At 35.7% G+C, this 25,098-nt stretch overlaps 1 protein-coding gene across 14 annotated transcripts in view; it reads left to right on the forward strand.

The window, feature by feature from the left end:
- The window catches only part of DMXL1 (Dmx like 1), a 77,400-nt gene that overhangs the window by 26,647 nt on the left and 25,655 nt on the right, over window positions 1-25,098 (forward strand). For 7 of the 14 annotated variants that reach the window (XM_038125216.1, XM_038125220.1, XM_038125222.1 and 4 more), the window contains 20 exons: window positions 1,861-2,073; window positions 2,798-3,051; window positions 3,142-3,826; window positions 4,352-4,473; window positions 5,016-5,105; window positions 5,410-5,512; window positions 7,274-7,390; window positions 8,617-8,841; window positions 9,449-11,140; window positions 11,676-11,786; window positions 13,100-13,269; window positions 14,446-14,543; window positions 15,207-15,372; window positions 16,155-16,419; window positions 18,026-19,116; window positions 19,383-19,574; window positions 20,815-20,891; window positions 21,080-21,207; window positions 22,655-22,903; window positions 23,275-23,388. In XM_038125216.1, the coding sequence (XP_037981144.1) occupies window positions 1,861-2,073; window positions 2,798-3,051; window positions 3,142-3,826; window positions 4,352-4,473; window positions 5,016-5,105; window positions 5,410-5,512; window positions 7,274-7,390; window positions 8,617-8,841; window positions 9,449-11,140; window positions 11,676-11,786; window positions 13,100-13,269; window positions 14,446-14,543; window positions 15,207-15,372; window positions 16,155-16,419; window positions 18,026-19,116; window positions 19,383-19,574; window positions 20,815-20,891; window positions 21,080-21,207; window positions 22,655-22,903; window positions 23,275-23,388 (6,162 nt within the window). The remainder of the gene's footprint in view (window positions 1-1,860; window positions 2,074-2,797; window positions 3,052-3,141; window positions 3,827-4,351; window positions 4,474-5,015; window positions 5,106-5,409; window positions 5,513-7,273; window positions 7,391-8,616; window positions 8,842-9,448; window positions 11,141-11,675; window positions 11,787-13,099; window positions 13,270-14,445; window positions 14,544-15,206; window positions 15,373-16,154; window positions 16,420-18,025; window positions 19,117-19,382; window positions 19,575-20,814; window positions 20,892-21,079; window positions 21,208-22,654; window positions 22,904-23,274; window positions 23,389-25,098) is intronic. The other 7 variants (XM_038125221.1, XM_038125226.1, XM_038125223.1 and 4 more) reach the window with 5 other exon arrangements.

Raw genomic sequence — 25,098 nt, forward strand, 5'->3', positions numbered from 1 at the left:
ATCAATCAATCAGTATCTGTTTTAATAATGTCTTTTGGATCACTTGTCTTTTAACTCAGTAGATTGGAGGATAACAGGTTGTTCTTTATTGTAGAACCTCTGACATAACTTTCACATTTTAAATCTTAATTTTAAGAAATACATGTTCTCCCTCATAGTCAAATCTCTTAAGTATTTCAGTCTAACCACATTCTTTAAGTAGGCCTTTTTGTTTGCCCTTTTGAAATTAAATTTAGTCCAAAAACCTAATTTTGTTTCCTTTCATTTGATTTAAAGCAAATTGGTTTGTGATGTCTTACTTTAAAATCTGCCATTACTACAGCATTTTAAAGTATCTGATAAAAGCTAAAGCCAAAACAGCTTTATCTCTCATTCACTTCACATTTTGAAGAATGCTGCTTTCATATGTACTTATATGTAAGAATATAGATAAGAATAAATACAACATGTATGCAACAAAAATCCTTGCGACCTACTTTTATACTATAATTTTACTTCTTGTGTCCAGTCTGGGTGGAATTTTGTGAAAGGAATAAGCAGTGGTTGCTAGGACAAAATTGTCTCTAGGCAATTACAGAAAAAGTTACTGAATTTAAAGACGTATAAGTTTTCTGGGAACAGAGATTGTGATTTATAAGGCAAATAGAAAATCACTAAGAAAAATGTCCAGAGCTGAACATCATTTAGAAGCTGGTAGTTTTAGATGGAAATTGGGAAAAAAGTGATTTCTTTAGTGACTTTGATAAATACTCAAAAAGCACGTAGATTTATAATCTAATCTGAGAAGTAATATTTGTAGTTCACCTCATTCATGTTTACTGTAGCTTCATCTTTCAAAGGGCGTCAATAGAATTTTTTTGTTCAGATTCTATTACTTTCCAGATGTGTAGTGATACTTTTGAGACTGGCATTGGCCTGTGTAGGAAGATAGACTGTGTTTCTTAAATGACCTGTGCTACTTCTGTCCCGTGTCCCCTTCCCCTGCTGTGTCCCCTACCCTCAACAAAACTGCTAGTTGTCATGAGGATCCTTTCTTCTGTCTGCGTGCTGTCAGTTACAGTTTTCTTTGGCTAGATTGAATGATTAGTAATTCAAACCTATTGCTGATTTTTATAAAAATAACAGATTTTGGGTGAAAAGCATTTTGTCCCCCAGGATGTGGAATTTAAGTAATGCTGCGTAAATAGGGGGCAGAAGAAGAGACTATACATGGAGACTTCTAGAAGGGAATTACATGCAGTTTGAGATTCTAACATGTTGCTGTATCACTCATTTGAGGAAATTGCAATAAATCACCTGTCTGCTTTTCAGCCTTGATTAATTTAGATTATATTACTCTGCAGCAGTCTGATCCTTGCTTCTGTCATGCACTTTGTGATTACTACTTTATTATTCACAGCAAATACCATCAAACAGCCGTATGAATTAAGAGAATGTATTAGAACCAGAACTCCTGGGGTTTTGTGATGGTGTTACAGACGGCATTGTCTGATCTCTGTACTAATTTTTGCTAGTATCTACTACAGCTTCCATTGTGAAGTAAATGTTGCAAAATTATGCTTAAATGATTTGGTTCATACTGAGCTGTAGTAGCAAAAAAACCCCATAAATTAACCTGCGTCCACAGTATTACATCAACAATGCAGGACCCTACTGTTATCCTTATGTAAACATGCTAAAGAACCTCTGTGTGGAACAAGTCTCAAAGCATATGGTGTTGGTGCAGGGAATGATAAGTGACAATACGCTTGGATTTATTTTTTTTTGTTGTGGGATTTCTGCTTAAAAACCATTTCTCTAAAATTATTTTTTGACCTAACTTAGTTCTCAAAAACGTCAGTCAATATCTTTTTCTGGTAGATATTCCTCTACTGCCTTCTATCACATCTCTAAGTCTTGGTGAAAATGAAGAAAAAAGCGGACCTTTTATTGTACACTGGCTAAACAACAAAGAACTTCATTTTACCTTATCTATGGAAGTGTTTTTGCAACAACTTAAAAGGAGTTTTGAACACCATTCCCCTGAAACTAATACTGAGGATTCTAATCAAATGGATGGCAGATCAGAAGAAGGTAAAAGTCATACAGACATATGTCATATAGAGAAATGGTTTTCAGTGTTTAAAGTAATCTGTAATGTTCACCCAGGGGGAAGTGAGAGATTGGCAGCTTGACATGCAAGGATACAGAGAGATTACAGTGGCATTTCAATGCATTTTCTTCCCTTACACTGAAAGTATCTAAGTGACTTTAAAAAAATGTATCTGGAAGTTCCGATTTCTCTTTTCATAGTTGTTCTAGAAATTTGGAGTTATATATGCTGAAAACTGTATTACTTAATTAGGCTTGACTGGAGGCCATCGCATGAAAATGTTACTTCAGTATTAAGAAAGCAGGAGCAACTTTAAAACTAACTTTTTAAATTTAGATATTAATGTATAGCTAATTTAAATAGCTTTATTCTATAACATGGTACAGTCAATTAATTTGAATATATACATCCTGGAGATTATTATCCTTTGTTCTGTCTATGCATGCAAAATTTTGTATAAAATAGAGGAAAAGAAAAATAATTCAAATTAAGGTGCAGCATAAACTATTTTGGTTTGTTAGACACTGAGCTCCATTGGAGGATTTATGGTTGTAATCTCGATCCTTTTAAATTAGTTCTCATATGGGTAGCTTATAAAAGACCTGAAATTAGCTCCAGTGCCTGAATAACACTGCTTGTTATACTTCCGGTTTTGGATAAATCTGTCTCTATATATATCTATATATATGTGTGTGTGTATTGTAGAAGCTGATGAAAATGGAGATGAACAAAAAGGAAACCAAGAGAAGAAGGAACTGGGTGATGAGAAAGCTGCTCCATCTTCAAGCCTTGTTCCTTTATCTTCTGCTCTTTTTGATCATGAAATTGAAGTTCTGCTTTCTGAATGGAGTAAAAATGCTGACATGCTCTTCAGTATACATCCTATGGATGGCTCCCTGCTGGTGTGGCATGTGGACTGGCTAGATGAATACCAGCCTGGCATGTTTCGCCAGGTGCAGGTACTTAATTCCTCTAGCATTTTACATTGGTGTTCAGTGAGAAGTATGATGGTAACTCTAATACTTAGTCTTTCTTTCTTAAAATTGCAGGTGTCATTTGTCTCAAGAATTCCTGTTGCATTTCCAACAGGTGATGCAAACTCTCTTTGCAGAAGTATAGTGATGTATGCTTGTACCAAAAATGTTGACTTAGCTATTCAACAAGGCAAACAAAAGCCTCCTGGTCTTACACGATCTTCATCTGTGCTTATCTCTTCTGGACACAGTAAATCAGCCAACAGCTTAAAACTAAGTATCTTCACACCTAATGTTATGATGATTTCCAAACATGCAGATGGGTCGCTGAACCAGTGGCTAGTGAGTTTTGCTGAAGAATCTGCTTTTTCAACTGTACTCAGTATTTCACACAAATCCCGATATTGTGGTCACCGTTTTCATCTTAATGACTTGGCTTGCCACTCCGTGTTACCACTGCTGCTTACAACCTCACATCACAATGCTCTAATTTCACCAGATGTTGAGAAAGCAATACAGGCTAATGAGTCTTTTAAGTCTCATGAGTCACCAGTAAGACCTCAGAGTAGAGGCAATGCAAATGTGACATCGCAGGATCCCAATGCTGTTTACAGTGAACTTATTCTATGGAGAGTAGATCCTGTTGGACCTTTGTCCTTTTCTGGTGGAGTTTCTGAACTTGCTCGGATCAATTCTCTTCATGTTTCAGCTTTTTCTAATGTTGCATGGCTGCCCACACTTATACCCAGCTATTGCCTTGGTGAGTTTCATTTTCTGATTTGTGGTGTATTCTAGAATAAAATTAATGTAACCTAATAATGCCCTTTAATAGATAATACAGGTATACTTGAATGTACTGGAAAAAATGTAAAGCATGGGTCCTTTATTTCACAGATTTTCAACCTGCTGATACTTGGGAATTCTTTATTCCTGTGCAAAAAGTTTCTATGTTCTACTCTATTATTTTATGTAATTGATATTTTAGAAGCTTATGCAGTAAAGTTCTTAGATACTAGTGCATACTTCATAGCATGCTGAAGATTTAAATGCTGAGGGAGATTTAGCTCTAGTTTGCAAATGGAATTCTTATTTCCTTTCATATATTTTGATTTGGTTGCTATGTACAGCTTTAAACTTTGTAATCCTTGCTTGTCAATAGAAGTTAAGAGGATTTTTCTGTGGTGTACAGTTTTTTGTCATAACTTCGAAAATGCCTGTTGTCAAAAAACAAAAAAGGAAGCCATATGGTGTTTGAATATTTGAGTGCTTCGTTCCTGCTTTTCAGGTGCATACTGTAATTCTCCAAGTGCCTGCTTTGTGGCCAGTGATGGACAGCATTTAAGATTATATCAAGCTGTAATAGATGCTAAGAAACTTCTGTGTGAGCTCTCCAACCCAGAAATTTCTGTAAGTGAAAAGCCATCTCAAGTTTTTGCATGTTACAGCTTCATTCAGTTGCACTAGGCTCAGACTTGGTGACTGACTAAACTGGTTGCTGAGGATTTCACAGATTATTCTGCTTGTAAAAACAGATTAGGTAAAGCTTTTTAGTTATACTGTATTTCATTTAATCTCAAGCTCTGCATATTGAGGCAGGCCAAGATTTGATTGGGAAATATCTGTGAAGTGCTTTCACCACAAGGAATAATAACTTTGTGGGTGCATTGCCATCCTGAGGAAAAGCTGAGACAACAATGCAGCTTTTGGGGAAGAAACAATCAATTGCTGTATGTGGGGCTTTCCAGATAATCTTGTCACCTTTTAACCATCAAAACCAAATGTGCTCTTCGTGAAACAGGGAATGTTACCTGTGTGCTTACTGAATCACATCTAGTGTATACTTAATGCTTTAGTTAACATTTGCACTGTGATGTCACACCTGTCTAGCAGGTTGTGTCACAGAAATGCATAATAGTTAACAAGACCACCCCCTGATTCTTTTCAAACAGAAATATGTTGGTGAAGTTTTTAACATCATAAGTCAGCAATCCACGGCTCGCCCGGGATGTATCATTGAACTGGATGCCATCACAGAGCTTGTAAGATCTTCTGCTATACTCATTTTATGTCATAATTAGCTTTTTAAAAAGCATTAATAATAGAGGCAATACCTGTAGCTCTCCATTAGGTAAATTTGGAGTACTTAGACTGTTTTTGACATATTCTTGTCCTTGTTTTCAACAGTACCTGTAAATGGAAAGAATGTGAATAATGAAAGTGCATTATCATGAGGAGCCTTCTGTTAATTTGTTAAACTTACCAAGTTAAAAGCTCCGTGTTAGAGAGCAATCTTGAAAAGTATACACCAGGATATTCACTTCTTGTGTATTTTTACTTCCTTAGCTTGGCCGCAAAACACAGTTATTCCATGTTTTTCAAGAAGACTTTATTTTAAATAACCAGGAGAAGGAAATGCCTTCAAAGAAGAACAGTTTATCAGACTCTGGTAAAGTATTTTTTTTTTCATAGAACATTGAAGACAGTGTTTTATTTTTCATTCCAAAGAAGAAAAAACTTATTTAATGGCTTTTATCATTTTAATGTCAAATACCTTAATATGAAATCTTCAGAAGACTGTAACTAATGAAACCCATGGGTGTTTCACTTCCTTTGAGTTGTGTGCAACCAAATTTTAGATCAAGTAGTTTAAATCACAAGGTACCCATTGTGTCCTGTGTTAAGCAGTCCCTTAACATGAATGGGGAAAGGTTTTTAAATGTGAAGCCTGTACTTGTAGGGTATGACTCAGACAAAACTTACTGTATCCTGTCATGGTGGTTGCTGTTCTTTTACATCAGCTAAATATTGCTCCTCAGGCCTTGCATTTGTACAACAAATGGCAAGCCAAACAATACCTCCTCACTATAATACTGTGAGTAGTGTGTGGATTTCTAGATCCTTGGACAGATCTGGACTGCTCTGGAAAAAATTATTTGTTTTCCTTGGTGGAGTGCTTTAGTTATTCATATATATAGGCATCACATTGTTCTGTTCCAATGAAATAGTGTGTGGGGAAAAAGGAGTCAGAATAAAATTTGTGATACCAGGTCATCTGCATTACTAGATAGGAGTCCTGAATAAAAGGAAGCAGAGTTGTGGAAAAGTGTCAAAGGAACCTAGGGAAATATTAAATAAACTGGATGTACATAGTGATTATTTGGGTCTGGAACTGGCTGTTTTTACCTGAGGAAGATATTTGGAGTAGTGGAGATAATCCCAGCCTTCAGTGGAGTTAAAAAATGCAATTGAGATGTTGAAAACAAGAAACAAAATAGAGAATATAGAGAACATAATCATATGTTTACATCTTGAGTATGATACTCAGAAATAATTTTAGAACAAATAGGGAAATATTTGATTTTAGGCAACTGTATACATCTGTATGTGTTCTGGAAGTCTGTAATAGGTTTCATGCCATCCATGTAAGGAATTGGGCTAAATGGACCCTTTGAAAAACTGTTAAATTAGAACTGTAATACTTGCATGAATTCTAATTTGAAATTATTTTCTAGTACTTTCTTATTTCCTCTTTAACAATGCATGAGGGTAATTACCTCATATTGTTTTTAAAAAGAACAAATTCACTTACATTTTTCTATGGTACCATAACCACCACAGTGTTAAAAGCACAGGGCAAATACAGCTTATTCTTGGTAATGCTATATGTATACATACACCTTAAGGGTCAGAGGTCAGAGGAATCACGGAAGGAAAAGAATCCCTAAATTACTATTCATTCCTTCTTGGTCCTAATGGGTCGACTTTTATATGAAGGGAAGAGAATAACCTGGGTGAACTCTCCAGAAATGGGCACTTATTGATAGTACAACTCATATCTTCTTTTTGTGTAAAACTAGGGCAAATAAATTCTTAGGAAGAAGCATTGTATCTCTTTCTCTCTTTTAGACTATACTGTACTGATAATATATTCTGGGATTTAACTTTAAACATAGCAAAGTCAGGCAAATGTGTTGTCATCTCTGAAAGAAAACACTGTCAGTTCTTACACGAGTGTACCTGTAATTGTAGTTTTGGTTGGTTGTGGTAAAAAAACTGAGAAAGCTAATGTAAGAGTTAGATGCAGTCAGACGATTGCACTTTAGTATTAGTTCATGTTAGCTTAATTTGATTATTTGCTAGCCAGCAAAATTTAGTTTTGCTTTCAGGTGAATAACCCCTAAGATCTTCCTGTTCTCAATTTCACTAGAAAACCAGCAGAATGGATTCTCTGAAAAATTCTACTTAATAGTGATAGAATATACACAAAACCATTCATTACTACATATGTGGCATTTACATTTGAAGGCAATTCCTGTCTCAATAGGTAAGCCCTCTTTCTTGTGGTTTTCTTTTAAAAAAAGCCGCTGTCTAGTGAATATCTACTGTTCACTGTAATCTAAAATGTTTCATCTTTTTGAAAAGATTCTGCATTTGATTACAAGATTTAATCACAACCATTCTTTCTTGATTACCTAATCTTCTGATTGCTGAAACTCTTCAGTTCAGCCTGAGCCTGGAGTTTGGTGCATTTTTTGTGCATTCTAAGGCCAGATATGCTTAACTGGCTTTAATACAGTCTAACAGTTAAGATGTATAGCTTTTTGGAAGCTTTAGTTTGCAATTTTTGAGTTTATACATACATTTTGAATAGGACTGTAGTCTGAAGCACCTAAGCATCAGTGATGCCATTACAATTCTGAATAATTTTGACATTTTGAAATCTGCTGGTTCTCTTTCAAACTACCAAACTATCTCTAAAACTCTTAAGTTTTAAAGAAAGTTAAGATACACTTTGGTAGCTTTCTGTTAACTTCTAAAGATTTTAAGAAACATAAATCCAATAGCACTTGCCAGAGAAATCTGTTATAATCTATGTTTCTGTCATTCAAACTAAATTAGCATTTCTTACTGTTGCTTTCAAATAAGAGAAAAAGTGTTATGGCAATTAGTTTATAAATTAGTGAGAATAATAAAGATCTAAGTTTTCTAATGTACTTATGTGATGAGGAAATTATTGAGAAATCTGTTGGAAATTTTCATATTCCATTTCCAGCAATTTTATACTTCAGGTCTTGAGTTTTATTAAAAAAGGGAAGCATTCATATCACATTCTCTGAGAGCCTATGTTTTAAGGAATAAAATAAAGCCGTTATTAAAACTTTTCTCAAAAATAGTTTTCACCAATTTGTAAGCTGAGGCATGAAGGTCTCAATTTAATTTTCCCTAGCTGCAGGTATTCAATGCTTACTGAAACCTTATTTTCAGTGGATAGCCACACATATATTTCTTTGCAGTTTTTGGTCTTTTTGGTCATGCTTTGATTGTTTTATAATCTCTCAGCAGTTCTAGAATCTCCAAAATATTTAATGTGAGATTTCCTAATGTTTCTCTTTAAATCTGAATACCAGAATACATTTCATTAAAATGAATGTAAAATTTTAAGTCAGATTTTGTCTGTCTCTTCTGGAGCTATTAAGTTGGGTAAAATAACTTTTTACATTAAAAGAAATCATTGATCTTTTAAAGTTAACAATGTGTACCTTTTTTTAGATGAAAAGATAGGTTCAAACCCATCAGAAGAAACAACACAAACTGAAGAATCGTATTCTTCACCAGATCCAGAGAAGATCCAATCACCTTTCAGTCAAAAGTATCGGGCCTGTAGAGCAAACCTTCAGAGCACCAGCTGGCTTACTCTGTCTTCCAAAATGGTGTACAGTCAAGAGTTGAGTATGCCAGAAGGAGTAGAAATAATAAGTGTAAAGCCATCAGCAGGTTTGTCATATTTTTTTAAATACTAAAATAGGGAATCTCTGCCTTTCTGACTTTGGCATTAAAATAGAAACAAAGTAAATAGTGAGTTTTGGATTTGTTGTTAGAATCAAGTATGTGTAAGTGAATCCAAAAGGTTTGCCAAAATGTACTTCCTGTCACTTAATATCTCAGTCCTGGAACTAACATTAAAATAAAGCTCTTACTTAATAGAATAGTAGAAACACAAATTTTGTTTTGCAGTCATTCATGAATTTTTTTGAAGGATCTGTACTTAAATGTTAAAGTTTTCATCAGCAGTCGTTTTAAAATACAGTTTTAGATTTTTCAATGAAGAAATATTTGTTTGACAGAATATAAATTAGTATTCATGTTTAAATAATATTATTTTACTCCTCTCTGGGGCACAAAATGCAATCAAAAGGGTAAAACGGTTTCATGGTATTTTTGACATAATGTCTTCTTTGTGAGGACCTGTAAATGACCTCTTTGTGAGGAAGCAGTAATACTTTTTTTAATTTGGAGTAATAGAATGGTGGCTGAATAAAAATGTTGCTAATTGTGCTTTTTAGTATTTCCTCCATTAAGAGTGTATTTTTTTCCATTTTAGGACATCTCAGTTCTTCTTCCATATATCCTGTTTGTCGTGCACCTTATCTACTGGCTACTTCCTGCTCTGATGGAAAAGTTCGATTCTGGAGATGCAGGGTTGTCACTGAATCATCAGCTTCTTCCATGCCACAATATGGCACAGACAGTGATGTTAAATATGTATGGGAAGAATGGCCATTACTGATTGAGGATGGATTTCCTAGTAGTAGTGCTATTAATGTTCCAGGGAGGCCAACTGATGTCAGCTGTGCACACACAAACAGATTAGCAGTAGCGTACAAGCAGGCAGCATCTAGAAATAGCCATCTCTCTCAAGATTTTGTGATGTATGTTAGTATTTTTGAATGTGAATCTACAGGGGGTTCTTCTTGGATTTTAGAACAGACACTTAATTTAGAAGAGCTAGGCACCATGTTGGACTCTGATATTAGTGTTGATAGCAATTTAGTGGCAGATAACCAACAAGATACTTCTCTATCTCATGGTGGAAGTATTATACCCAACACTAAGCACTTGGTACACTTGGATTGGATGTCTAGGGAAGATGGTTCACATATTCTGACAGTGGGAATTGGATCAAAACTTTATATGTTTGGTCAGTTGTCTGGGAAGAGGCAGGAAAAAAATGGTAACGAGATTGCTACAATCTCCCTCAGTGGCAGTCCTAAGGCTGCAACCCTTTCTGGATTCGTTTTGTTGCGTTGTGTTGACTTGGTTTCATCTGTGGAGGGGTCACCTCCTTTTCCTGTATCCTTGTCTTGGGTGCGTGATGGCATTCTGGTAGTTGGAATGGATTGTGAAATGCATGTTTATTCCCAGTGGCAATCTCCTTCTAAGCAGGAACTAGTTAGTACAGATTCCTGCAGTGGAAGTATGCCATGCCTAACTAGCTTAATGAAACAAAGCCAGTCAGCTGCCTCAGGTCTGCAGCCACCAAAGAGAACTTTGACCAGATCTATGACCAGCCTTGCACAGAAACTTAGTGGGAAAAGATCTGCCTCTGATGTTTCTATGGAAATGGAAGATTCTGGTCTATTTGAAGCAGCTCATACATTATCTCCAACTTTACCTCAGTACCATCCTTATCAACTGTTGGAACTCATGGATCTTGGTAAAGTACGCAGAGCAAAAGCCATTCTGTCCCACCTGGTGAAGTGCATTGCTGGAGAAGTTGTTGCTATAAATGAGTCTGAGCCTAATCATGACAGGAGGCTCAGATCTCTGACAATCAGTGCTAGTGGAAGTACTGCAAGAGATCCCAAAATGTTCAGCAAAACAGAGACTACAGACTATGTAGAAATAGACTCTGTTCCACCATTGCCTCTGTATGCTCTTCTTGCTGCAGATGATGATTCATCTTATTCCTGTTCAGAGAAGTCCAATAATCAGAATAGTCAAAATAAAAAGGATATGCCCAATGACAGTTACGAAAATCTCTTCGAAAATACTGTTATAAGTACAGATGACCTTGTCACATTTGAGGCAGATGAAGACAGTTCAAAAGTCATTGATCTTTCTCAATACAGCCCAACTTACTTTGGACCAGAACATGCTCAAGTTCTTTCTCGTCACTTGCTTCATTCAAGCTTGCCAGGTCTGACTAGGATGGAACAAATGTCATTGATGGCCTTGGCAGATACAATTGCTACTACCAGTACTGACATTGGAGAAAGCAGGGACAGAAGTCAAGGTAAGCTGTCTCTTCCAAGTTAAATGTACTGCTGTGCTTCACAGCCTTTCCGGGGATTTTTTTCCTATTTTGAAATGTTTTTGTGGCTTGTAAGATGATGATGCAGTCATTTCATAGTATAATTGTTTCAAGACCTATTGTTTTGATAAAAGTAAAATTTTCTTTTGCCACCTGCTAGTGCCACTGTGAATCCATCAGTCCACATACTATAATTATTTTTAATTCACTCCTGAAGAGACAGGAATGACAAATATTTGTTGTACTGTGTATAGAGATTGAGAAAGAATTTGGTTTGGTTTTTTTTAATATATAACACTTTTTCTGTCTCTTGCATTAAACACAACAAATAACTTCAGAAGCTTTTATATTCGAAATTTTCTTCTTTCTCTTTTCTTTAAGGGAACAATTACGGACTAAACTGTCATTTACAAATTCAAAGTATTAGTAGTCACAAAATTACATTTCTTCTATTAAGACCCACAATACATGCTTGGATTAATTGCTGTAAAATGTGTGTAAAAATATTTATTTCCAGGTGGAGAAACTCTCGATGAGTGTGGTTTGAAATTTTTATTGGCTGTCCGGCGTCATACTTTTCTAACAACTGCGCTTCCTCCTGTGCATCGAGCCCAGCTGCTTCACCAAGGTAACTGATGTGTTTTCTTAGATGAGTTGAGTTTTAATGATGTAGCCACACCTCTGAATGGTATGCTGTTCATGTGCCTCTACAGAACCAGTAATTTAATTCATTGGGGTTTTTCAAGAAAATACTGTCCAATATGAATGAGTACTAGAGCAGAAAATGTCTTGTTTTGGTTGTGGTAAAGGTCTTTGAACTGATTTTTTTCAAACAAGTTTTTCGTTGGTGGGGGAGAGTTTCTGTTTCCCCAGATTAAATACCCCAAATTCCCCAAATGAAATTCTACTACCATGTTGTTCCAATAACCTTCTGCAGCAATAATGTAGGAGACAACTCTACCTATTTATGTAGGGGTCTGGTACATATTTGGAAAAAAAAATTACTACTCAGACTTTAAATATTTCTATATACTTACTGTAATTATACAATCAACTATTTCAGATAGGGAAGTTTTTTTTGTATAATCTGATATTGCTGATTACAGAATGAGATGCATTTGGTTAGTCATAATGAGATGTAAAGGACTGGCTATGATTACTCCTTTAGCCATCAGGACAGTTGTGATAGCATTTTCAATCGCAGTTGTCCCCCCTCAGCTGAATCAGAGGCTGGAATTTGCCAGAATTGCCAGAGCAGAGTATTGCAGAGTTAACTTTCTGATGAAATAATTTTAGTTGAGATACTTCTGTTTCTGGTGAGCTCAGAAATTGGCGAGAGTGGGAAATGCCTCCAGGATACATGCGGAAGTGCCTTTCTACAAAGAAGCACCTGGCCCTCCCTGGAGTTGCAATTATCCCTAGCCAGCTATGTTGTTGTTTAGTAATTGCTTATTTCCTAGTGAGCTTTTTTTATTTCAAGTTTTCTTTTGCATATGTATCCCCAAAGGTGTTTTTGCTCTGATTATCTGAAACTTGTGCATTTTCTAATCCAAGTCAAAATAGTGAATCTATCTTTCAAAATTTTAAAAAATTTAGTCAGTACACTACACTTTGTATCATGGCTAATCTTAGTGCCACTTACTATCCATATGTTCAAGCTTCATGGAGAAAGTGTTCTTTGCAAAATTACCTAAGGAGTTTGGACATGAAAAATTGTTTCCAGTTGTATAATTTTTATGTAATATTTGAAATGCAGTCCTAACAAATACTCTTAAATTTCTGTTGCCTCACCAGCAATGCACTTAAAAATACAAAACAAGCAGTTTCACCTTCTTCCCTTCTCCCTTTCCCATCCCTTTATCTTCAGGTTCTGGATTGTTTTATTAATGAATGTCTTGGAATTTTCTTTTTTTTTTAATATTTTTTATGTTCATTGTACAGGCTTATCTACTAGTCACTTTGCCTGGGCATTCCATTCTGTAGCAGAGGAAGAGCTCCTGAGCATGCTTCCTGCAGTGCAGAAGGGAGATCCAACATGGTCTGAGCTCAGAGCTATGGGTGTAGGATGGTGGGTTCGAAACATCCACAGCCTGCGGAAATGCATAGAAAAGGTAAACATAGCATTCTAAAAAAAACTCAACAAAATCTTTCCTAACAGCTGTTCTCCAGTGTTTACCTTCTATTAATGTAATTTTAAGTTGTTAGATAATGAAGTTTTTCTGAGTGTTTCATGCTGTATTTTTTGTATCTATACTTCTCTGCATGAATATGAACTTCTGTATTTATCTAATATTTTTTTAGTACTTTGGAATTCAAATTCCAGTGTGGAGTACATTTTTTGCTCTTGGATACTTCATCTTAAAGGTAGTGTTGTACAGAGCTTATTGTGGATGCTCAAGATACAGATGGAGCATGTAGTTGTTTTTTACAGCAAAATTGAGAAACAAGTCATGGGAAAAGGTTCTTAGAAGCCTATCAGATGTGGGAACAACTTGGATATTAAATGTACATCTGTCTTGCAAATTGATTATTTTACATGATAAAACCTTCTACTGTTTTGTTTTGGCTTGGTGATTTTTTTTGTTTGTTTGAGGGTTTTGTTGAGTTTTTTATATTAAATATTTTAATAGTCACAGATGTGGCAATAAGCCTGACCTCATTAGCACTTGTTTTAACCTCTTGGAAAAGCAAGTGTGTTGAGCTAGAAAATGACATGCACAAGATACTTTGACTACAAAGCACGAAGTGCTAAAATGCAAGTTCCTACTTTTACTTTTAAATCTTCAGTAATTAATCATTACTTCATGAAACTTAACTGCCTTGCATTTAAAAAAAATCCAGGTATTCTGGGCCTGAGTTTAAGATTATCTTACATAGGACTTGGACTATTCTTGCTGCTACTTACCCTTTTTCCTTTCCACCTTTCAAAAGCAATCACTGGTCCCAGCCTGTTTTTCAAGACTCCATCTTGCAGATGCAACTAATAGATTAATAGTAATAACTAGTAAATTAATTTTGCTGAGATTTTAGAAACTGATTTCAGATATAGGGATTCCCATTTGATCTGCAAAAAAGCTTCTTGAACTGGAAGAGCATGGGCCAAGTGATATCAAATGGGTTGTTGTATCTTCACATTCTTACATCGGACTCATAATGACAGGAGGGATCCTGTATTAGAGAACTTCAGAGCGCTATGGGGTATGAGACGCCAGAAGCACCAACAATCTCATTTAAGATTGATTTAAATTGTGGGTTTTTTTTTTTTTGCTTTCGAACTGTCTTCTCAGGTGGCTAAAGCAGCTTTCCAGAGAAACAATGATCCACTTGATGCTGCCATTTTTTACCTTGCGATGAAGAAGAAGGCTGTTATCTGGGGATTATACAGGTATTCAAGCTCTTACATGGAATTTCACACTGTTTGGAATAATTTTGGGGGGAAAAGTTGAATGTGGTGGTAATCCAAAGCAAGCAGAAATATTACCATTGAAAGCTGAGGTTTATTTCTAACCTAGTCATTACATTGAATGAGTAGTTTCTAACCTTCATTTATTTACTGATTGCTGTTTCTGAAGGTAGGTGCTGCAAGTTTTAGTCTCAAATCTCCTGTAATTTCAACTACTGGTTAATTCTGATTTACTTTTGAGGACTATCACTGTAGTGTGTGAAATGTCGTGCCTGTCTTTTACACAAGTGTTAGTTGTTAAAAATTTTACCTTCAGATCAGGGGACTGACTTATGTCTTCCTGTCTGATGTTTCCTAATACAGCATTCAATATTGCAAACCTTCTGAAAACTTAATTTTTATTGTCACTTAAGAGCTCACCTTAAGCAAAAAAGAGATTTTCTGTATCAAGTTATTGAAAATACCATTAGGTTTTGTATTTATTGAAGTTTCTGCTATTTTTAAATTAGTAGCCTTCTCAAATCCTAGTGTGCATTTCCTAATGCGAAGATCTGTGTAAAATTATACTGACATCTGCGGAAACTAAGAACCATAGTGCAACTGATAAAAAGTAAAATGTTTTTATCTATTATGTTTCATACGCAGGTCCCAAAAAGATATTAAAATGACACAGTTTTTTGGAAACAACTTTACTGAGGACAGATGGCGTAAAGCAGCCTTAAAGAATGCTTTTTCTTTGCTTGGCAAACAGCGGTTTGAGCATTCTGCAGCATTTTTCTTGTTGGCAGGACACTTAAAAGATGCAGTGGAGGTAATAAATTTTATAATGTTTAAGACTGTTACATTGTCCCAAATGTACAAATACATTGAATGCAGTTTGCATTTTGCATTAGTATGACCCCGGAAGCTTCTTATGCTTTCAGCTTTTGCTCTTCTTTCCCATCCCAAATGAAAGAAAAATACAAAACCCTCATCTTTACATTCTGATTCCTTTTTAGCTGTTATTTTACTGATACTGAGAAGTGACATGGGTGATTTCTCTGCTTTAATACTAAGGGGCCTACCTACAATAAGCTTCCTTTCAAATTTTCTACCCAGTCCTATAGGAAAACAGCATAGTTTTTCATTAGGAAGTTTCAGACGTGGTGTTTTGGCAGAGATGTGGATTAGGTCCTAGAATCCCTTAACAAAAAACAAAGCAAAGCCAAATTATTTCCTGGGTCTGTTTGAATTGCAAAATTGTGATGAAATTAATCTCTGTGATAATGAAGGATTTGTTTTGTAAATCTTTGTAGCTAAAGCAGCCAGAATCCAGAGGTAAAAGGTGGCATGTGCACATTGGTAATTATCTATTGAAGCTGGTTGATTTCAAGGATCTGTTGTCATGCCATACTAAAACTAAAGAAATGTAAATCCAGTCTTGCATTTGATACTTAGCTACACCTGTTCTGCTTAGTTCCTGCTCACTTTTTTTGGAGTTGGTAAACCTACTTACTTTAATCTGAGCAAATTTATGTCACTTCCTGTCCTGTAATAATTTTAAACTGAGGAGAATTGACAAAGTTTGATTTGAATATACTTATTTTTAATTAGGTCTGCCTTGAAAAACTGCATGACATTCAGTTGGCTCTTGTAATATCAAGACTTTATGAATCGGAGTTTGAAGTGTCTAGTACTTACAAATCTGTACTACAGAAGAGAGTTTTGGGAAGTGTGTCTACTGGAAAAGAGAGCTCAGGAAACATACACTGTGACCCTTTCCTGCGAAGTATGGCATACTGGATTTTGGAAGACTATAGCAAGGCTCTTGACACTTTGATTAAGCATTCTGCTGAAGATGAGGGCGGTAAGAATATAGGTATTTGGCCTGTTGAGTTGATTTTAAATATTTGTTCATTTAAGCCACAGTTTCTTGAAGTGTCATTTGAACAAAACCAGGTACCACACAGTTCCTCACCATTGTTAGTAAATAGCTTGCTGTAGCAATGTATGTGGACTTTAACAGTGAACATGGTGACTGTATTGTTGTTACCCTGTATCCTGTGAATGCATATTTTGTCCTTTAAGCATGTGACTATCAAGATAATGGAATGACCCTGCAGTAATGCAGCTGTTTTTCCAGAAGCAGTCTAAATATAAAGAGAAAAATTAACTTCTTAAATTAATTCTACTCCATCACAGTCTAAGACAAAATTTCTGATTGCCCACTTACATAGGAGAGTCTAGAAGATGTGGTGTTTTGTAGCTTTTAGGCCTTGATAACAGCTGACTACAATAATAGACTACCAATAGAAAGATTTTGATACTTGAAATGGTACAAGGAGGCCCATATGCTGCTTGAAAGAGCACATGAGTCTCCTAGAGCAGTTCATTTCTATGTTCACTTACTGGCTTTATAGGCCTTCTAATAATTGTATTATTTCCTAAAGGCATTATTTTCATTGAAGTTAAATGCTTCAAGTCCTAGGTAGTTAGCTGGTTTCAGTCCTGGCTACTGAGAGAAATTGGAATGGGATAAAAAAAAGGCTTAAATACTAGAATTGGGTAACAAATCCATGAAACTGATTTTAGTAGAAGTTAAATGCTTCAGGATGGTTTTGATCAAATGAGGAATATAGTGTTTGATTTTTCTATCTTGATCCCGTCTTTCTGTGTAAAAAAAAAATTAAAGTGTTGCTAATCCTTCTGTGATCAGTTCATGGCTTGTTTGTGGTGTCTTGCCTTATTTTCTTACCCAGAATGTGCATTTTCATGTAGGTCTCTCTGTTGTCACCAGTTGTGCTATAACTTCTGAGAGAGGAGAGAGTAAGGGTTTATTTCAGGGATCCTGAGACCTTTGAAAGCTGTGTGAATCATGCTGTGCTGATACTCATATCTCTTCAGGGTTTTTCTTCTTGTGGACATGAAAATGAAATTAATAGGTGTTGCTCTGCTGTGTAATTCATCTATTTGTATGTAATACTGCTACCATTATGTATAAACGTTAACAGATTTCCTAGTTTTATTGTAAGTTGCGTTTCTTTTGAGATGTAGACAAAAAAAGTACTATTCCAATTTTTTAAAAGAGACCCTAATTAAAAGAAGTAAGATACTGTCTTACTGTCGTTTAGACATGGAACATGGAGACTTTAGAAATCTAAAATTAACAGAAATGTGGTCTTGTTTGACTTCAGTAAAACTGGTCTGACTACAAGAAAAAGAAATGTTAGCTGTTTTAATTTAAAAAGTCATGCCTGCTTGCCCACTCTGCTTGTTTTTAGTAGGTTTGACAATGTCCTTCCCACTGAGGTATTAAAATGATGAAGGTGCAAAGGAGGGTGCAGTGAAGTAAACAGTAGAATGGATGTATGAAGTAGACAATGGGATTGATACTAAGACCTAAAAGCCTGATTAACTTAGCACTTTGCAGGTTGGTTATTTCATGCAGAGTGGTACATTTTCCTCATGCTGCCGTATCTTTTCAGACGAAGGGGATGGCTCATCAAGTTGCAACCCGGCAGTGTTTAACTTCTATAACTACCTAAGAACACATCCCCTCTTGCTGAGACGTCATTTTGGCTCTTCTGATACATCTTCCACACACATCTGCCTAACAGTAGAAAATGGATTAGCTGACAAAATCAACCTAGGTGAAAGACGGCTATTTTTCACCACTGCATATGCTCATCTGAAAGCTGGTTGTCCTATGTTGGCATTAGAAGTGTTATCAAAGATGCCCAAAGTTGTCAAGAGGTCAAAGTTATTCTCTAAATCCCCTAGTTTAGTGGATACTAGTAAAGATTTCTCACCATTATCTCCAATTAAAGAGTTTGAAACAAAAGATCAGGCTTCCAGTATTGATTGGTCACAGCCAGTATTCAATGGTCTAGGTTCGTCTTCAGATTGTTCATCAGGAAAACACTCCAGTTCCACCCTTTCCTTTGATTGGAGCCAGCCAAGTGCTCTATTCCAAGATGAACAATTGCAACTACAGTCAGACAGTGATGAAAATGATGAAAGTGAAGGTTCTTCCCTGGTAATGAAAGAACTAAAACCTCTGAAGAAAACTGAAAAATTACATGAAACAGGTTCTAGCTACACAGAATCTTTTAGTGTAGTTGATGACAAAGATATTCTTAGTCCATCAGAAGATATAATTTCAGCACAGCTGAAGTTTAGGGCATGCCTGAAAATCCTTACTGTGGAGCTTCGTACACTGTCCACTGGCTGTGAAGTCGATGGAGGAAAGTTGCGGTATCAGCTTTACCAGTGGCTTGAGAGAGAAGTGGTAGCTCTTCAGAAGACCTGTGATTATGGTGTTGAAGTAGAAGAGATACAGTCAGGAGTTAGAGGGATGCCAGAGGAAGCTACTTTACATGAAAACACTGAAGACTTAGCTGACCAGGAAAAAACTATGCTACAAGAAGAAAACTTTCAGAAAAGACGTCAATGGCTTCTGAAATACCAGTCTCTCCTCAGAATGTTCCTTAGTTACTGTATACTTCATGGCTCCCACGGTGGAGGCTTGGCATCTGTCAGAATGGAATTAATTCTGCTCTTGCAGGAATCTCAGCAGGTATGTGGGGGAGCTTAGGTTCTGTTTTCTCTGCTTCAGGTTTGTAGATTTATTTGAAAGTGTTCTGTAATATTTTTGAAATTTTCCTACTGTAGCATACACATGTTTTTTAATAACTCTAAATCAGTTTTTAACAGTTTTTTTTTGTACACTGTTTATTTTTTGTTGTTGTTTTATAGAATCCTTTTCCCTCTTTCAAAAGTTATTATGTTCCTTTAAAGAATATTTACTGTTGCTTTGTGTATGTGTTTCTTGCTTGATTTTAGGAGCAGTCAGTACAGATACCTTCCAGCCCTCCACCAGAGCAAAATTCCATACCTCTCCTATTTGCTTGCACAGCTAGTGCCAAAACGGTGGTGGCTAATCCATTGCTACATCTTGGCAATTTAACTCATGATATATTACATGCTATAATAAACCTTGATTCACCACCTCATCCAGATACTCAGAACAGCAAGGTATGTATTTTTTTACAGTTGTTTTGTTGTTGTTGTCGTCTAGTTTGCTGAAGTCACAAATTTTTCTTTCAGACAGCATGAAAACTTTGTGCTGTGCCTATCTGTGACAAAGTAAAACCATGAAACATAATCATTTTCTGTAGTACTTATGTTGAGCTTAAAGAAATGTCCAGTGATCATCAGTCATTGTTGAGGTGTTGAGCATCTGGTTCAACAAGCTGTTGTAGATTTGCTTCTCTCAGAACTGGATATTTGTCCAAGAGGACATTTTAATGGAAAATATGTTATACTAAACCATCAGCATAATATTTGTCTTTATGACAATATGTTCATTTCTTCTTTTATATTAATGGCAGATTCTGCATTTCATTCTTAGACATAAGTAAAATTAAATGTTTAAATACAAAAACTGAGTGTCAGCAAACTTCAATAAACCCATACTGTTTTTTGTGAAACAGTATGTGTTTGTATAGTAGTTTTTAAAAATTGTTTCTGTAAGATTTCTCCTGCATTTAACCTTTGACTGGAAATAAAACTCAGTCTTTCCTGAAGTTTTGTATTGTTAGGTCCCACATCATGTCTACTTTTACTAAGGATTTCTAGAGAACACTAAAAAGATGGTTTAGTCCTAGTTAGCTTTGTTTTAGAGGTAACAAACAAATAAATACAATAAACTGTTTTTGTTTTGGTGGAACCTTTTTGATTAACAGCTTCTCTAGCTTTTAAACCTTAGTGTGTTTTGTGATACATTACGAAAAAAGTGTCAGCTGTGTTAAAAGTACTGATCAGTATGATACTGAGTAAGTTGAGTGTGTGTCCAAGAGCTGCACTAGAATTAGTCATAAACTAAGCTGCATTATAGTTTTCATTCTGAAATCAATTCTTTGTATTCTGAGCCAGCAAACTGACACTGTTTTATAGTCTAATTACGTAGGACTGTTGAATACCAGCTTAATATGCTGCTGTTTAATAATTGAAAACATTTCAGATGGAGCTGATCTGTTTATTATGTTATTATATATGTTGGTGGGACAAGTGAATTTTCCCTCATCCTTTCCATAGGGCGTGAACTGATTTGTCTGATATAAATTCTGAAGCAAGAGGTGGCTGTGTAAGTGCATAAGGACTTAGACCTTTCATGTCCGGTGCTTGTTGCACATCTGTATGCAGAGTGAAAGGCTGTGATAGTAACCACAGCTCACTTTGGGTGTAATAAGCTCTGTAAAACTTTGTCTTTCAGATATATGTAATGCATACCTTAGCAGCGTCGCTCTCTGCTTGCATCTACCAATGTCTCTGTGATGGCCACAGCTACAGGTAAAGTCTATGAAAGGTGATTTTTAGACAGCTGTCTCACTGCAGTCATGGCAATGGATAGGGCACCAGAAGACAGTGATCACACTTGCCTACATCTAGAAAGTGCTATCACTTGAATAGTTGTAAATAGCTTTTAAAAATAAATACTTTTAAAAATAAATATTATTTCCCACTTATCTTTTTCACAGCTCATTTCAAGCAAATCAGTTCACTGGAACAGTGTACCAGACGGTCCTGTTAACTCAGCGTCATTCTTTAAGAACAGCAAGCTTAGAAGAAACAGTGACTCCCAACACATCACCTGCTCAGTGGCCAGGTATCTAGAATTGTTTCTTTCCTCTTAAGGAAAACTGAGTTATCTGGATCCACTGGAAGAGCATGTGGCTATGACTTTGTAGTATTGCTTGTGTGACAGCTGTGTTGGGTTCTTTGATCAAAATGTTGTTTGTTTTTTTTTTTTCCCGAAACATCTAAATTACTACTTCTGACTATTCATTAAGTCAAGTTGATTTATATTGCTTTCTTTAACTAAAAAATGTTAGTGCTGGATCTAGTTAAGAGAGAGCAGGTGAACACGGGGTAGGGTGAAGTCATGTCCTGTGCGTGCTCTACTTGTGCCCCCTGGAGCACCAGTATTCTGTGTTTGGACTGGGAAGGCTATCTTAGTTTGTGCTCCAACTAAGGATTATTTTACCTTATGGACAACTTCTGAACTACCTTAAAACTATTAAAAATGAGGCGTTTATGATAAATCATGGTTTTCTGTAGCTGTAAAATTAATGTCAGATTTCAGGTAATACTTAGAGTGTGCAGACATCTATGCTGGTTAAACTGTGCTAAGGAGCTACATTAGAGGGAGTGTTATCAATGTAATACATCTAGGTATGGGCTTCAGTTTATTGCACTAACTTTAATGTAAGCATAGCCAGGAGATGTGCTTACTTATTATGAGAATTGTTTCTTAAATCAGAAAATTTCTCTTTAAAAATCTTAATGAAAAACCTGAGGCAGCCTTTGTATTTGATGCTATGCCGTTTTTCTTTTCTGCCAAACATTGTCACTGAATCTAGAGATTTTATGGAGAAATTAGCTTGTCATCTGTTTTCTTGTTATTTAGTTAATTGCAGGGTTAAATTTCTGATGATTCGGGCAAGGAATTGTTAGCAGTTGCTCTTATGAATAACATCACCTCAAACTGACTTTTCTATTTTTTAGTAGATTGACATGCTATGTATGCAAATTGGAGAGCATGACAAAAATCAGAATTCTTTGACCATGACTATGTGCATGTTTACTTGTGTGCACAGTGTTATGTTGAAGCCACATCTGAAACTATACCCTTTTGTGGGAGCATAAAAACAGTACAAGATGTTTAGTACTTAGGTGAAAGAACACTTGCCAGACAATATGTAATGCAAGTTGATGCCCATGATTTTTGATTAGTTTTACCACTGTAAAATGAGAAGGTAGAATTTCAGCTTTCAGGATTATAATTTAGTTGTAATAATTGAAAGGGATTGTTTCTTTAATCATTAGTCCAAAACAGGAAGCTGAAGAACCAATAAATGATTAAAAATTAAGAGCTTGCCTTTTTTTACTGAATTTTTCAACTTAGGTTTCGATGTGTAAAACTTGGAATTTTTCTACACTAAACATTACTAAGTAACATAGGTTGCCAGAAAAAATACCTGTGATAATCTGGAGTATGTTCACACACACACACCTGTGCTTTCTTAAAGAATATGTTTATTTTGCATAAACAGGAATGACGGCTCTAATACGTCTCTTGAATTCTGCTGGCGAGGAAGCCCAGCCAGGTCTCACAGTTCTACTTTGTGAAATTCTAACTGCAGTCTATCTCAGCCTGTTCATCCATGGCCTTGCAACACATTCTAGCAATGAGTTGTATAGAATTATGGCTCATCCACTTAACAACAAAATGTGGTCTGCTGTCTTTGGAGGAGGAGCTCATACGCCCAGCAGAGGACAGCAGCAATTAAAGACAAAAAGTGGTCAGTTCTCTTGTTTTATGTATATTTGTCTTGTGGGATTTTTAAGAAAATTATGTGACTGATGAGAGCGTAATTACTTTAAGTAGCTTGTGTTCAATAAGAATTTGATATGGTTTTGGATTTGCATAGAAAAACAAGGATCTGAAATTATTTGTGTAGATATTGTGTAGAAGAGTGAAATAGACGTGAATGCTACTGAAATATGGTTTCCAAGTAGAACAGCTGCTCTAGTATGAGTGAGTTAAGTTGATCTTAGAGAGTTTCCAATACTATTACAGCCTAGTTTGTGTTTATTTTAAAGCTTTCCAGTTCACTTTTAACTGGAATATATTCCCATTTTACAAATACAGTATGTTTTCTCTCTTTGACAGGTAGGCACTTCCCAATGCCTAGCCCACATCAGGTAGTAGTGTTCTCCATGGAATGCGTGGGGTTTTCCAAATCCCTTACCTCCTTCAGTACTCATAGTCCCACCAAACCTTCAGGCAAGATACTAGATTTAGTACTAGGCCTCTACATGCAGTTTGCTATGTGTGGGTTTTTTGGTTTGTGTTTTTTTTTGCATATGCAGAAAGACAGAAAAACTTCTGTTTGCAAGCCATGATATCAAAATTAAAAGTGAAGTTTTGTAATTAAAGAAGCACATAAATTGGGCCTTTTTAAAAAAAAGAAAATTGTCAGCACTGCAGTATTCTTATGGCTCTTCATTTGAAATAAATATTAAATACAAAATTACTGGGACCATGGTTTGAAAAAATCAGAAGTGTTTCATATCTTTTTTTGGAGAACTGCTTGTTTTGCTTTTTGAATATAAGCATTATTGTGCATGTGGATTTCTAAGTGTTCATTCCAGACATTACAAGTGAAAGCTATCTTGATATTCTAAGAACCCTTCAGAAAAGCAAGCAATCTTCAAGTTTTAAATTCAGGTAGTGATAAACTATCCTCAGGTGCAGAACAAATTCCTGTAATGCTTTTATTTTTCATATAGTTATGTGCTTTTTGGTTTAGTTTGACTTCTACAAAACCAACAGCAGAAATGCTACAATTAACTAAGTTTTTAAGGGAAGATTTTGTAAAGACAAATTTACTTAAACTCTGATGACTTTCTAAATTACATCTGAATATGTAGATAGAGAGACAAAATGTAACTTTATATTTTTTTAGTTATTATTATTATTATTTAGATGTATGCTGCATATCAAAATGTCTTACCTTTCATTTATGGAAAACTGTAAATGTAACCTGTTTAAATATCTTCATCAGACTTTTAGAAAAATGTTTTCAGAGGAGAGATCTTTACCCAAAAGTGAGCTCTTATTCTGATTAGCTTTCTCTGCGGTACTGAGTAAACATTTCTCTCTATCACTTTAGTAAGGTAAACATGTTTGCTGTCACAGAATTGTCAGAAATGGCTTTTTTGGCAATTCTGCTAACTAGATGTTGGTAGCTCTGTATTAAACTGTGTTAATACTACTGCTACCACTGGCTTATAATGCAAAGTATTTTTGCAAAGAAGTGTATTCTGAAATGCATACTAAATATAACCTATCTGCTGCATGTTTTTCTGGAGGAGGAATGCTGGCTGCCTGATTGCAGGTTTAATAAAACTGTTGCTGGGAGAATCCCAAAGCTCTACCTAAAAATTGAAGGGAAGAACAAACATTTTTTAATACTAGTTTTTAGGGATTATCACTGAGAAAGGGGCCTAGAGGTGTTATGGGATCTCTATTTTTGGAGGTACTCAGAAACTTCAGCAAACTAGGGCATCAATTAAGTCAGCACTGTTCTGAGCAATGGGTTGGACTGAGTGTCTTCCTATGTAATTCTAGGATTCAGTGGGTTGTTGCTTGTTTTTAATGTGTGTTTAGGTAAAACAAATTTGGGGGAAAGATATTTCTCCAAAGTCGTGTCTCGGTCATATTGAAAAAATAGTGGGGAGAGAAGCGGAAAAAAATAGACCTCCAGTGAAGCACAGGGATTAGGATTAAAATCAGCTATTTTTTTGTGCCTTTACTCTTTCTGACACCCAGAAGCAAATACTGAGAAGTGATTGGAATGTTTGTTCCAGTCAACTATGCCATAATCTTCCATAATATTACTATTTTTTCTATATCTTACCATTTTGTTATGCTTAACTAGACTATTTTCCCTTACATTTACTTTTAGATTTTTGTGAAATGCTTCCACTCTCA

The sequence above is a fragment of the Motacilla alba genome, chromosome Z (assembly GCF_015832195.1).
Source record: "Motacilla alba alba isolate MOTALB_02 chromosome Z, Motacilla_alba_V1.0_pri, whole genome shotgun sequence".
In the NCBI taxonomy this organism is placed as follows: domain Eukaryota; kingdom Metazoa; phylum Chordata; class Aves; order Passeriformes; family Motacillidae; genus Motacilla; species Motacilla alba.